The following is a 14,333-nucleotide window of genomic DNA, read 5'->3' on the forward strand; positions in this document are numbered from 1 at the left end:
GGCAGCAGCTGCAGCGGCTCTTGTCTTTTCTGGCTCTCCTTGCTATCTCCTTTTCTCTTCCGGAAACATGGTGAGCGGCAGGCCACGGCGCCGGAGGGGAGGCGGCTGCGAGTCGATCATCTGCGCGCGCTAAAGGGAACGGGGGAGCGACGTCGGCATCCCCTCCCCCAGCTCCCCGGGCGGGATGAGGGTCTTGTGCTGAGGGGCGGGCGGCGCCGGGACGCGCGTGCGCGCCCGCGGACGCCGGTGAGGGCCGGCTTGGACGTCGCTCGCGCGCCCCCTGGACTCCCTTCCCCTCCCCCACCCCGCTGTTGCGCCCGCGCGGACAAGGGCCGTGGGGGAGGGGTCCAGGGCGCGCGCGCCCGTCCCTCGCTGAGCAGCCGGTGTCGCGCGCCGCGGCGGGGCCGAAGAGAGTCGGTTCACGGGGGCGCGCTCGACGGGAGCACGCGGCATCCAAACCTGGCCCGGGGGCGGCGAAGGAAAAGCGCGCGAGCGGTCTCGGCGCGCGCGCCCCACCCAGGGGCTGTTCCTGTCTCCGCGTCACCCTCCCTCTCTGGCGGGTCTGTCTCGAGAGCAGGTGGCAGGGATGCTCGCAAGGGGCGGGGGCGGCGCGGCTAGCGGGGATGCGGGGGTGTCCGGGTCCGGGCGCAGGCGCCTGGGATTAGAGACTTGCACCGCGCAGCACAGAGTGGACAGCGCGGAGATCACGGCCGTGCTCGGGAGCTAGCGAGCCCACAAGGCGAGCTGGGTTCGCAGAGTACACCCGGCGGAGGCTGGAACGGCGCTGTCGGCCGGCGCGTGCGCACACGGTCAGGCCTGGCTGCTGGGCCCGAAGCCGTGGACCAGCGGGGCTGTCGGCTTTCCCGGATGGGGCCTGAGGGTGGAGCCGAGTTTAGGGAAGTGACCCAGGCGGGCACCGCCCGGAAACCACCCCGTCCCCTGTGTTCGGCCCGAGGGCTGTGAGAGCCGAAGGTTGGGTAATTTGTCCAGGCCCGCAGCGCAGGGGGCCGGTAAGCTTGTCGGTAAGGGCGCTTCCTTAGGGTTGAGGCCCTGGAGGTGCTGCTTCCTCTAGGTACGGGTTTTTTTCGGGGAGGGGGCTGAGTGAGTCTACCCGATCTCCTTTCCCCGCCTACTCCGGAAGCGGCTCAATCACGTGGCCGGCTTCCTCTGCAGTTCCGGGAGCGGGGGCAGATTTCACCGTGGACAGTCTCACTCCCATTCCTGGCTAGGGTGGCCCCCAACACGACCCAGAATAGAAGTTTAAAGAGCTCTTACGGACCGTGGGCCCTTGAGTTTGGGCTGCTAACTTCTATCAGCGACCTTTGGGGCCTGCATTTTTTTCCGGAGAACAGGGAGTTGTCGGGTAGGGTCGTAATTAGGGATTTGTTGTTCCTGCTTTGGTTTAGGAAGACTCCAGCAGAGAAAGGGATACCTTGTGTGATAACTGCGTTGAACAGTTCTGATGGGCTTGCTAGAACTGTTGAGCACCGTTGGTGACCCCTCTAGCGTTGTGGGTCCTTGTTCTCTCTTAGAGATGATTATGACCTGGTTGTCTGGGTCCCCTTCTACTCTCTGTGAAGTTCTGAGTCAGCACTACGCAAAAGCTGAGACTGAGTACCGTGCGTCTGTAGGTTCTTTTAATTCTGGGCTCACATCTTGGCCAAGACTGCTTTTCACAGGTTTTTAATCTAGCCTGCAGGATGTCGGGATGGGGAGGAATGGTGTTGAATTATGTGATCAGAGGTCTCTCCTATGGCGGCTCTTCTGGGGTTGTGTCACATCTGATCCTTTGACAGTGACTTGGGTGGGAAAATAGTGATACTTGTCTTGGGAAGGGGATTAATGACCTCTTGAGGCTGAGGAGTATATTTGTTGACATCTAGACAGATTTGCTAAGAAAGCAAAGGAGGGACTTCAGGGCACGTCCCAGAAACTTGTTCCTTATGAGGTGCGTGTGGCTTGTCCTCTAGGCCTCTGGCGTGGCTGTCTCTGATGGGGTCATCAAAGTGTTCAACGACATGAAGGTGCGTAAGTCGTCGACACCGGAGGAGGTGAAGAAGCGCAAGAAGGCGGTACTCTTCTGCCTGAGCGAGGACAAGAAGAACATCATCCTGGAGGAGGGCAAGGAGATCCTGGTGGGTGACGTGGGCCAGACTGTGGACGACCCCTACGCCACCTTTGTCAAGATGCTGCCAGACAAGGACTGCCGCTACGCCCTCTACGACGCAACCTATGAGACCAAGGAGAGCAAGAAGGAGGACCTGGTGTTCATCTTCTGGTGAGCTGCTCATGCAGGCACCTTTTCCTGTCACCTGCCGTAGCTCTGCCCCGCCCCCCTTTCCCAGGACAGGAAGGTCTGTGGCTCCTTGTTAACCCAGAGGTGCGCGTTTCAGGGGAGGGTGTTGTAATAAAATGCCTGTCAGTGAGGAACTTGATAAAAGCTTGAATGTTAGGGGCCACCTCAGGGGTTTCTGGAAGTGCTGTATCGCTTCAGGGCACTTGCTAGACTTGGAGGAGGGGGCTTTGCAGCAAGTTCTCTGATTCTGTTTCCCTCCAGGGCTCCTGAGTGTGCACCCCTTAAGAGCAAAATGATCTATGCCAGCTCCAAGGACGCCATCAAGAAGAAGCTGACGGGTAAGGGCCAGCGTTGGTGGTGCCGTATGCCCTTGCATTCAGGCCTTGGCTGCAGGGTGGGGTGGACGGCATGGTGGAGGAGAGCCCTCTCTGTCTCCTGTTCACTGCCTGCTGGATGTAGCCTTATCCCGCCATCTGTTTTACTGGCTCCTTCCCAGCCGCAGCACCCCCACCCCCGCCCCAGTGTTCCCCCTCACAGACGCTCCCCTTTCTCCTCCACAGGGATCAAGCATGAATTGCAAGCAAACTGCTACGAGGAGGTCAAGGACCGCTGCACCCTGGCAGAGAAGCTGGGGGGCAGCGCCGTCATCTCTCTGGAGGGCAAGCCTTTGTGAGCCCCCTCCAGCCCCCTGCCTGGAGCATCTGGCAGCCCCAGACCTGCCCGTGGGGGTTGCAGGCTGCCCCCTTCCTGCCAGACCGGAGGGGCTGGGGGGATCCCAGCAGGGGGAGGGCAGTCCCTTCACCCCAGTTGCCAAACAGCCCCCCCACCCCCTGGACCTTCCTCCTCCTCCCTCCATCCCTGACGGTTCTGGCCTTCCCAAACCGCTTTTGATCTTCTGATTCCTCTTGGGTTGAAACAGACCAAGTTCCCCCCAGGAACCCCTGTTTGGGGGGGACCTGTATTTTTTTTAACGACACCCCAGTTGCCCCCTTGTTCCTCCCTTTTCCCATGCTGCCAACTTCTAACCACAGTAGTGACTCTGTGCTTGTCTGTTTAGTTCTGTGTATAAATGGAATGTTGTGGAGGTGACCCCTCCCTGCGCCGCCTGGTTCCCCTCCCCCTTGCCCCTGGTCACAGCCACTCATGGAAGCAGGACCAGTAAGGGACCCTCAATTAAAAACAAAAAAACAAAAAAAACACAACAATAAAAAGGCTCACTAATGGGATGTTTGTTTTGAGGTTGGGGCCCAGGGGACCTTGGTGGGGGGTGGGTAGGCCAGGAGAATGAGCAGCATCTCTTCCCTAAACCTTCCTCCAGCCAGCCCCACACACCCTCATTTGGCCCCAGTGACTAGCTGAGCCTCCTTTCTGACAGTTCCCTCTATATCCTGGTGTCATAGTTGGCACCAGCCTGGCTGTTTGGAAGGTAGCTGAGCCAGGGTGTGTCTGCTACTGGCTGCAGGGGTTCCTTGAATAGAGGGGCTTAATCCCTGAACTGGTTTCTTCTGTTGCCTTGACCCAGGTGGGCAGCAGGACAGTGAGGCCCATTCTCTGATTCCCTGTGCAGTCTTGCCCAGATGTGGGCCCCGAGACTGCAAGTCACTGGTTGCTTCTTGAGCTTTCTCTCCACCTTCAGTATTTGGTCTTTGCTCTGCCCTCTCCCCTGGATGGCTGACTCATTTATGAGGGCTGGGTCCAGTGAGTCAGAAGCCAGGTTGAGTCTTTGGCCTGCAGATGTGGCTGAGGTCTGAGGCGGGGCCAGCCAGGTGGAGTCCAGGACTTCAGACCCAGGTGTCTTGGGCTCCACCTTCCTGTGTTTAACCAAGAGGGTGTTGGCTGGAGCCCCACGCTTCTTGCTGGCATTGCTGTGGGCTCTTTCCAGCCTATGCTTTGGGTTTTCATCTGCCCCGCAGGTAAAGGTGGAAGTGTTGCCCTAGGGGGTTGGTGGTGATGGAGGATTTATACCCTGCCCCCCTCTCCACCCAATCAACTAAAAAAAGCCGCCTGGAGTTAAAGAACTGGTTCCTTGGAGCTTGCCAGTATCTCTGGTAGGGAGGCAGGAAGGGGTAGTTCCATTTTACTGATTAGGAAATGGGGGTAGAGGATTTATAATTCGTCTTATGTGTGGTCTGTGCCAGGGTCGATGGGGGTGGTGGCACGCCTTGAAGACTGCTCCTGGATTCCAAGTTCTGGGTCTTGTACCTTCCCACAGAGAGCACCATTGGCACCCTGAAAAGTGGCTGAAGACACTGCAGGGGTGTCCCCCCCGCCGTGTCCCCCCAGGATCTGGTCTCTACCATGGTTCCCCAATAGAGGATGTACTTGGTGGGCTCTCCAACTGGGAAGTCAGGACAGGCAAGCCTCCTTGCTACAGAATCAGGCTTTTTATTTGTGAACAAGCTGGAGACAAATGAACTCTGGGGCCAGAGGTGGGTTGAGGCTGCCCCATAGCCTCTGGGGAGGGAGGTCAGGGCCCCTGGGTTTCCCCAGGTTAAGGCTCTGCTTACCTGTGGCCAAGTGTGGTGCCCATGCTGCCCTATCTTGCAGGGCCTGGCACCTTGGGGTAGGGGTAGGCCTTGCCCCGAGAAGTCACGGGGCATGGTGAGTGGCTCCTGGGGTGGGGAAGGAGGCATCTTGCCGGAGTGGGAGGTGGCGGGGGGGACTCTGGTGGCTCTAAGGTTCCCCTTTGAGGATGACAAGGGTGTTGCGGAGAAGCAGGGTGCTGGCCTGCAGAAGAGAGATTCGTGATGGCTCCCATCTGCTGCTACCCCCTCTGTTACCACACCTTGGATAGCCCCTCTGTCCCCATCCCTGTCCTCAGCAATAACAGCCACCATTTATTGAGGCCTCACTACCAATGACAGAAGGGAATGGTCCTGATCCAAGATGGGGAACTGTGGCCCTGAACAGCTGGGGCTGCTCCTGGCAGCCTGACCTCCCCGCCCAGCTCCACTGCGCCCCCCATGCACCAAGACACTTGATAAGAGCCTAGAGGCCCAGGGGTGGGAGGCCAGGAAAGCAGCAAGAAGGCTCGGTGAGGCTGGGGGGCTCACCTTAGCGTGTTTGAGCTCCAGCTCCGCCAACTCGATGAGGTTCTTGCGGAAGGAGGAGACGCGACGGCATCTGAAGTCCACAAGCTCTGGAAGAGAGAGGAGTGGGCACTGCGGCAGAGTCAGCAGTGCAGCGGCAGGGCCTCCAGGGCCATGGCGCTTACCCTGCTTGGCTGAGTCGGAGAGGCGTTCAAAGCGCTGGCAGCACAGCTGCTGGTGGCTCTCGGCACTCCGCACCTCCCGGTTCCTGGTGCGCGCCTTGTCCAGTGCCTTGTTGGCGTTCTCATAGTCCGCCAGCGCCCGCAGCCGCCGGTACAGCAGGTCCTGGGGCCGGCAGGGGCACAGGATCCCTGGCCCACGGCCCTTGCCTGCCTGCCCGCCCTCCCTGGTGGCTCCAGCCCTGAGGTCTGCTCTGGGGCCACCTCTCACCTTGGCTGCCTGTGAGTCGCGTACGTAGTACCTCAGCATGTCCGACAGCTTCAGGTCCTCGTCAGAAGCCACTCGGCCCTCCAGTTTCTGAATCAGGAAAGTGGAGGCTGGTGGGGGGGGTGGCAGCTAAGGACTGGAGGTGCTGCTGTTCATCTAAATACCAAGTAGGGTCACTTGATACCCATGCTATGTCAAGCCCTGAGGTTCAGGGGAGCAGGCCAGGGAAGGCTTCACAGAGGAGGTGTCATCTGATCTGGATCTTGGGGGTCGAGTAGGGCTTAGACAACAGCCAAAGGCTTTGCAGGTGTGCAAGCCTGCTATGTTTTCAGGGAACCATAAGTTCAGTGGGGCACTTGGGCAGCAGTGGGCCAGATCACAACAGGCTTAAGATGCAAGCTAGGGACTTTGGGCTTTGTGTCTTGGGTAGTTTCTAGGATGGATGGGGTCACTGAAGGGCCCTAAGCAGGGAAGAGATGGGGTCCAACGGACATTTTAGGAATACTGGCACACTCCAGTGACTTTCTTGGAGAGGAGTTCAGGAAGAGCGTGTCTGGGGCAGGCTGCTGGCAGCACAGAACAGTCTGCCAGAGGCACATGGCACATCCTTGTAAGTGCCTCGCCAAGCCCACTTCCCACCTCCTCCCCCATCACCACACACCCACACTTGAGGCTGGATCCCTGTCTCCACTCCATCTCTTATTAAACTAGTCTACAGAGTGAGTCCAGGGCCTCACTGAGCCCAAGTTATCACTGAACATTCCAAAATGACCCTGGAGCTTTCCCCTCTCCCAGGACACTCTTCCCTGCAAAGGATCATTGGGTGGCCTTTCGACACGGAGGCAGTACTCACCCTTAATCGTTCGAAGAGCTCTGCCAATTTGAGGAAGCTCCTAGGAGGCAGTGGGGAGGAGTTAGGGCAGGGCTCTTAGGGGTTGCTTAAAGCTTCCCTGCCCTTAGGTTCCCCTTGGGGAACCCTCCCTCTCTTTCTCTCCCAAAGCCCAAGAGGAGCTTCTGCATCTCCCACTAGAGCTGATAGTAGGCTTCCACGGAGTGACCCCTCATGGACAGACACAGTATTACAGGCAAAGAAAGAGGGCAGAGGGGCAAGAGGGAGTCCTCACGTCTTTAGCTGGTTGACTTCCTGTGTTCCCAGACTGCTCAGTGCAGCTGAGATAGGGATATAATCATCTGCCACGCCTGTTGGGGAAGAGCCGTCTATCAGAGCCCCTTGGTCTGCACGTCAAGCCCCACCCCTGGTGTTTGTGGCCACGGACAGACACAGGGCATTTCCTGCTCTCTCCTCTCCCCTGGGAAGTAGGGCCACTGGGGAGAATCCAGGGCCCCTGGGGCCCTGCGTACACTTGTGAGAGTGCATGACTCGGTCTGCCCGAAGGCAAGCGTCCCGGATGCGGGTGTGGTACTCCAGCAGGAAGGTCCTCTCATGCTCGAAGAAGTCATCCACCTCCTAAGAGAGCCAGAGAGGACCCACTCACACCGAGTCACCAGGAGCAGCACAGCCTCAGGCTCCCGGGCGTGGCACAATCTCCCTCTAGGCAGGGGCCCATCAGTGGCTTCCCTCCCACAGGGACCCAGGGTCTCAATCCTTGCTGGGGACTTGAGGCCCTGGGTTGAATCCAGAGAGGGGGCTCCCCAAGTCACCTTGAGCCCTGACATGCCAGTGATGAGGGCTTCATCTGCAGACTTCACAATATTCCTCAGAAACCCCCCAAGGAGCTCCTTCCTGTTCTTTCCTCGGACACTCAGCTGAGGCACACGTGGGGAGGGTGCGACGTCAGGGTGGGCATTTGCACCTCCCACCCCGGGCATATACCACTCGCTGAGCTGATGAGACAGAGGCCTGAGCCCACTTAGAGCCTTGCCCCCCACCCCCAGGGGGGACCCCAGCTCTGTGGCCCAGCTCACATCCTGGCTGTATTCCAAAAAGACAAAGAAGTTGTGGTCTCGACGCAGGGTGGGGTGGGCCGCCAGGCGCTGCAGAAAGACTTCATGCATCGCAACTGTCTTCTTAAAGATGGCCAGGTACTCCCTGCAGAGGACGGCAGGCAGCTCGCGGGCCCTCCCTGGCTCCTTCCCCCCTCCTGCCCCCTTCCCCCTCGGCAGCCCTGGAGCGAGGAGCAGGGTCCTAAACACCCACAGGGGACAGTCAGGGGAGAAACCCTGGGGCTTTGTCACAGACAGGAAGGGGAGGCGGCACTCACGCTTCCAGCTCCTCCTTCATTTTGGCAAATTCTTCCCGTGTGATAGAGCTGTCTCCCTCGCCCAACTTCTGCAGTTTTTCCCTTGAAGCCTCAAAATCTGGCCTTGGAGGGGCTGGGGGGATCTGCTCCAAGGAGGGACAGAGCTGGAAGTCCTCTCGTCGTTGAGAAGGCCATCACCCACACCCCGAAGCCAGGCCCAGCCTCCCGGCCTCCCCCGGGTGCCCAGGCAGGCCCCTCCTCACAATGAGACCGGCGTACTCGGCGTTTTCCACGTAGGCATTGTGTAGCCAGATGAACTCCTCGTGATGTCGCACGACTGAGAACTCGGGCCGGGCGAAGTGAGGGACGCAGCTCTGGAAGCCAGGGAGCCTAGCTGAGGTGTCTTCCCTCCCCTGCCCAAACCCTACACCCACCAAGCTTCGTGGGCACCCACTTCTGGGCCTCCCCAATCCCACATCCCAGGGGAGGCCCAAGTTGGGGCTCACGCGTCCATGACTACCCTCAGGAGGGTGGGCAGGGGATGGTAGGACTTGGGGCCTTAGGCAGGCAAAGGCTGTACGAGACTAGGCAGGATGCCCTCTTTCTCAGGGGGCCAGGGGCCAAGAGCCAGGCTGAGGAGCGGGGCTCAGAGGCTTCGCGGGCATCTGCGCGCCGGGCTCCTGAAGCAGGCATCTGAACCCCCCCTGCTCCGGCGCAGCCTCACCTTGGTTTGAACAGTGAATTTCACCTTGTCCCGCTCACTGACGGCATCAGAGATCTCCACCTGTAAGGAGCTGTCTCCCTTCAGGTCCGCGGACATGGAGGAGGGCTGTGGGGGAAGGGAGGTCCCTGACATGACTGACCACGGCCCCCCCGCCCATCCTCGCTGCAGGCTTCTGGTCCTCCTGCAGAGACCACCTCAGCAGCATTACTTCCACCACGCCCTGGGGTCGCCGGCTGTTCCCCCCCACCTCCCGAGGGATCCTGATAAGTCACTGCTCAGGGATTCACAATGACACTTTCCCACCCTGCCATCCTCTGAAGTAGGCAAAACTCTCCCTGTTTTATAGGCCTGGAAGCTGCGACCACCAGAGAGGTGAAATAACTTGGCCGAGATCACACAGGTGCAAAGTGGCAGGGCCAGATTTGAACAGAGTTTCTCGGTTCCAAACCCCATGCACTTCCTCAGTTACCTGCCCACCCCTTCTCAGCTGGTTACCTCAGGTACCTTTCACCAGGTGTAAAGTGAGCTGGATAAGATGGTCCCACCCCTTTTGAGGGGCTCCTGAGGCCATTCCATTCACTACGTTTGGTGCCAAGAGGCACTGACTTGGAGGCCAAGCACTTGTACTTTTTCTCTAAGTGAAAAGATCCCTGAGGCACCAAGTTACTAGTTCATTCTTACACTGAGCTATCTCAACGAGCATTTAGTGAACACCTGCTATGTCCACACCATTGTGCCAAGAGGTACTAGGGAGAGAGGTAGAGGCTCAGAAGCCACTCTCCCTTCAAGTACTACTCACCAGTGTATAAACTGACACCTGCCCACCTCTCACACCCAGAGGCCTCCCTCTCTCCTCTCACAGGCTCTAGCACTTATTTGGGACACTGTGGGACCACTCTTAGACTTCTAGCACCATAGATTAATTTTACCTGGCCTTGAGCCTCGTATCAACGCAGTTACACAGTATATACTATTTTGTGTCCATGTTCTTTAGTGAGACCCATCTATGTCATTGAGTGCAGTGTTTCCTTATCATTGCTGTGTAGTGTTCCATCATATGACTGTATCGTAGTTTATCCATTCTACTGTTGGTGGTCATTTGGATTATTTCAAGTTTGGGGTTATTATGAATAAAGCTGCCATGAACATTCTTGCATAAATCTTTTGAGGGACCTAAGTACTCATTTCTGTTGGGAATGAGAATGGCTTTGTCGAGAATGGCTTCATCAGAGGGTAGGCATGTGTTTAAAACGCTTTCATAAATACTGCCAAACAGTTTTCCAAGGTGACTGTACTAATTCACACTCCCTCCAGCATTGAATGAAAGTTCCAGTTGCACCACATCCTTGTCGATACTTAGAACTGTTAGTCCTTTTAATTTTAGCCTTACTGGTGGAGGTACAGTAATACTGCATTGTGGGGACTTCCCTGGTGGTCCAGTGGTTAAGACTCCATGCTCCCAATGCAAGGGGCCCGGGTTCAATCCCTGGTCGGGGAACTAGATCCCGCATGCCACAATTAAAAGATCCCACATGCCGCAACTAAAGAAAAAAGATCCCACGTGCCACAACAAAGATCCCGCACACGGCAACGAAGATCCCACGTGCCACAACTAAGACCAGAGCCACCAAATAAATAAATACATCTTTTTAAAAAAATAGTGCATAGTGGCTTTAACTTGTATTCCCTGGTGAGAAATGATATTGAACATCATTTCATGTACCTATTAGACATTCAGATATCTTCTTTTGTAAAGTGCCTATTCAAGTCTTTTGCTCCTCCCTGCCATCTTTTAAAAATCAGATCATCTTTCTCTTATTGATTTGTAGGAACTCTTTAAATATCCTAGAGACAAGCCCTTTGTCAGTTATATGTCTTTCCAATATCTCCTACTCTATGGGTTGCCTTTTCACTCTCTTAATGGCTTATAATTTTACAAGCTCAACATATCAATCTTTTCTTTTGTGGTTTGTGTACTCTTGAAGAAGCACTCCTACCCTAAGGTCATGAAGATATTCTCCTATTTTTTTCTTCTAGAAATTAACAGTTTTAGGTCTATGATCCATTTAATTCATTTTGTATGCAGTGTAAGGTATGGGTTGTGATTCATTTTTGCCCTATAAATAGCCAGTGATTTTACCCCTATTTGTTTAAAAACACTATTTTTTCACTATTGATTTGTTTTGGTAGAAAATCAATTGACCTCATAAGTGTGATCAGTTCTGTATTCTCTATTCTGTTCCACTGATCTATATATCTATACTTTTGATAATATCACACTCTCTTGATTACTGTAATTGACAGGCAACGTTGAAATCAGGTAGAATTAACTTTGTTCTTTTTCAAGATCATTTGGCTATTGTAGGTCCTTTGCATTTCCAAATAAATTTTAGAATCAGCTTGTTAATTTCTACCCCCAAAGAACTTTCTGGGATTTGATTGAGATTACATTGAATCTATAGATCAAATTGAGAAGCACAGACGTTTTTACAATACTGAATCTTCCAATCCATGAACATGGAATATCTTTCCAATGATTTAGGTCTTCTTTAATTTTTCTCAGTAATTTTATATATATATATATATAAATTTATTTATTTGTTTATTTTTGGCTGCGTTGGGTCTTGGTTGCTGTGTGCAGTTTTCCTCTGGTTGTGGCGAGCGGGGGCTACTCTTCGTTGCAGTGCGCAGGCCCCAGTAGTTGTGGTTTGCGGGCTCTACAGTGCAGGCTCAGTAGTTGTGGCACACGGGCTTAGCTGCTCTGCGGCACATGTAATTTTTTATTTTGCATATTTTGAAACTGTTATTAGGTGCATAAGATTGAGGAGTGTTTTCCTGTTGAATTGACTCTTTAATCATTATAAAATGTTCCTCTTTATTTTTAGTAATACTTCTTTCTTGTCTTCCAGTCTGAAACTGATAAAGCCACACCAGCTTTCTTTTGGTTAGTGTGTTCATAGTGTACATATTCCATCAGTTTTTCAATATTTCTGTGTCCTTAAAAAGTATGTCACTTTTAACAGAATTGTTTTTTTTTTTTCGCGTTACGCGGGCCTCTCACTGTTGTGGCCTCTCCCGTTGCGGACCACAGGCTCCAGACGCGCAGGCTCAGTGGCCATGGCTCATGGGCCTAGCTGCTCCGCGGCATGTGGGATCTTCCCGGACCGGGGCACGAACCCATGTCCCCCGCATCGGCAAGTGGACTCTCAACCACTGTGCCACCAGGGAAGCCCCAGAATTGTTTTTTAAAAATCCAATCTGAAGATTTTTAAAAAATAAACTTATTTATTTATGGCTGTGTTAGGTCTTCGTTGCTGCATGCGGGCTTTCTCTAGTTGCGGTGAGTGGGGGCTACTCTTCGCTGCTGTGTGCGGGCTTCTCATTGTCGTGGTTTCTCTTGTTGCGGAGCACAGGCTCTAGGCACGCAGGTTTCAGTATTTGTGGCACTTGGGCTCTGTAGTTGTGGCTTGCGGGCTCTAGAGCGCAGGATCAGTAGTCGTGGTACACAGGCTTAGTTGCTCCACGGCACGTGGGATCTTCCCGGACCAGGGCTCGAACCTGTGTCTCCTGCATTGGCAGGCATATTCTTAACCACTGCACCATGAGGGAAGCCCAGATGTTTGTTTTTTAACTGTAGTTTTTGTTCCATTCATCATTATTGTAATTACTGATATAGTAGGCTATAAACCTGCCATCTTACTTTTTGTTTTCTCTTCATCTCATCTGTTTTTTGTTCCTTTATTCTTTCTTTCTTTTTTTAAAAATTAATTTTTATTGGAGTATAGTTGCTTTATTCTTTCTTTCTTGATTTCTGTTAGATTAGTCAAGTATTTTATGTTATTTCATTTTCTCTGTTATATTTTTACTTACATATTCATTTATTACTCTTTTCATTTCTCTATATTTATAGGAGAATTTTGAAGAAGGCAATGATTACTCTGGAGGACATGGTCTAATAATAGATTTTCAAAGAGTCTGGCATCTACAAAGGTTAGGGGTGCACCCATCAGTTTGACAGCCCAGTATATCCTCAGAACACATAGCATCCACTATTACTGGTAACAGTAATAGTAATATAATAGCTAACACTTATATTTGCTCTACCTATATGCCATGCATTGCTCTAAGCATTTTATATATATTAACTAATTTTTTTAAAGATTTTTTTTGATGTGGACCATTTTTAAAGTCTTTATTGCTTCTGCTTTATGTTTTGCTTTTTTGACCACAACGCATGTGGGATCTTAGCTCCCCCACCAGGGATCAAACCTGCACCCCCTGCATTGGAAGGCAAAGTCTTAACCACTGGACCACCAGGGAAGTCGCTGTGTTAACTAATTTAACCATGAATATGAACATAGATAAACACTGAAATAGATGCTTTCTGTTCCATACTTTGGTCTCTCACCCCTCTCACTTCTTCAAATTCCACTGATCCCCATTCCTCACTTCTTGGCTTCTCCGACACCCCCATGGCAGGCTCTTCCTCTGTCCAACTGCCCCCCACCCCCAAAATCTGGTTCATTGGTGCAATAGGCCCCCAAGTCCCCTGTCTCCTTCCTGCTTGGTAACTTCTTGAGGGAGATGGTACTTCAAAGATGGACCACAGCTGCTCCATCCTTATCCTCAGTCACAGCCCACTAGGCACATTCCTCCTACCCCTAAAAGTGTGCACCTCTGTATGCCCCACCCCTAACCATCCTTGGCACAAGGATGCTCAGAAACTATTTGTTGAATGAAGTCAAGAGGAAAGAATGAATGGTCTCATGATTACATGAACATAGATACACAAGTGAAGCCATTAGTGCTGAACAGTATTCCCCCACCTTGGGAAAGGAGGAGGGTACTCCAGCCCCTTCTCAATCCCTAACATCCTTCCTTCTTCTTCCCCATCAAACCAGCATGAGTCGGTCCTAGGGAGGGGATGAGTAAGAGTGACGGGTCCTTTTCCATCTGTCGGGGCCACGGTAAACCCTGCCTCCTTTGACATCCTCACCAGCCCCCATGCTGATGCCACAGAAGCGCCCCACCCCCTTGCTCAGGTCTCGCCTTTCTCTAGCTCATGCGTGGGCACGAACACACACACACACACACACACACACACACACACACACACACACACACACACACACACACACACACACACACACACACACACACACACACACACACACACACACACACACACACACACACACACACACCATTCCCTGATTGGGCATCACCGGGTATCATGGAGTGAGGTGAAGGTTGGGAGGGTGTTTGCATCTTTTCTGTACCTTGCTCTCCTTCCCAGCTTCTAGATGCTCCTCCATCACTCTCGTTCTCGACTACAGCACACAAGAATTCCGCGGCGGGTCACTGCCCGCGCGCTCCCGTGGGTTGGTCCCCGGTAAATCGCCCCGAGGAACGGACCCAGTGGGGATCCTATCAGCTGACTGAGGCACTCTCCCCTCCCTGCCAAGGAGTCACCTGGAGCCGGGCGTGGTTCCACGCCGTTCCCTCGCAGCCGCGCCTTTTGATTGGGTAGCAGGTTTACCGTGCGGGACGCCATTGGCTGCAACACCTGTCGTTCCTTGCCGGGCCCCAGCTTTTAAGGGGCAGCGCGGAACTGAGAGGGCCGGGAACAGCCGACG

At 53.8% G+C, this 14,333-nt stretch overlaps 2 protein-coding genes across 3 annotated transcripts; one reads left to right on the plus strand and one right to left on the minus strand.

Annotated features, from left to right (window-relative positions):
* On the plus strand, positions 1–3,522 carry CFL1 (cofilin 1). 2 transcript variants are annotated; one of them, XM_079708112.1, is made up of 4 exons: positions 1–70; positions 1,971–2,278; positions 2,558–2,634; positions 2,857–3,522. In XM_079708112.1, the coding sequence occupies exons 1-4, from the start codon at positions 68–70 to the stop codon at positions 2,967–2,969; spliced, it is 501 nt and encodes a 166-aa protein (XP_079564238.1). In that variant the 5' UTR covers positions 1–67; the 3' UTR covers positions 2,970–3,522. The 2 variants fall into 2 exon arrangements, with proteins under 2 accessions (XP_079564238.1, XP_079564239.1); XM_079708113.1 differs by lacking the exon at positions 1–70 and adding an exon at positions 888–1,022.
* An 892-nt stretch (positions 3,523–4,414) lies between these two features.
* On the minus strand, positions 4,415–14,012 carry SNX32 (sorting nexin 32; the record flags this gene model as incomplete). Its single annotated transcript, XM_079707725.1, is given in 15 exon segments — positions 4,415–4,564; positions 4,567–4,605; positions 4,608–4,634; positions 5,350–5,435; positions 5,511–5,670; positions 5,776–5,862; positions 6,626–6,665; positions 6,897–6,972; positions 7,135–7,240; positions 7,435–7,539; positions 7,699–7,822; positions 7,995–8,116; positions 8,237–8,347; positions 8,698–8,802; positions 13,977–14,012. Coding segments are annotated over 15 exon segments (1,374 nt in total).
* Positions 14,013–14,333: the final 321 nt, after the last annotated feature.

The sequence above is a fragment of the Hyperoodon ampullatus genome, assembly GCF_949752795.1.
Source record: "Hyperoodon ampullatus genome assembly, chromosome: 7".
In the NCBI taxonomy this organism is placed as follows: Eukaryota; Metazoa; Chordata; class Mammalia; order Artiodactyla; family Ziphiidae; genus Hyperoodon; species Hyperoodon ampullatus.

Bases quoted from the DNA above. Each gene is read 5' to 3' on its own strand.
- CFL1 (XM_079708112.1), top strand. The intron at 2,279-2,557 runs GTGAGCTGCTCA...GTTTCCCTCCAG, and splicing joins GACCTGGTGTTCATCTTCTG to GGCTCCTGAGTGTGCACCCC. The intron at 2,635-2,856 runs GTAAGGGCCAGC...TCTCCTCCACAG, and splicing joins CATCAAGAAGAAGCTGACGG to GGATCAAGCATGAATTGCAA.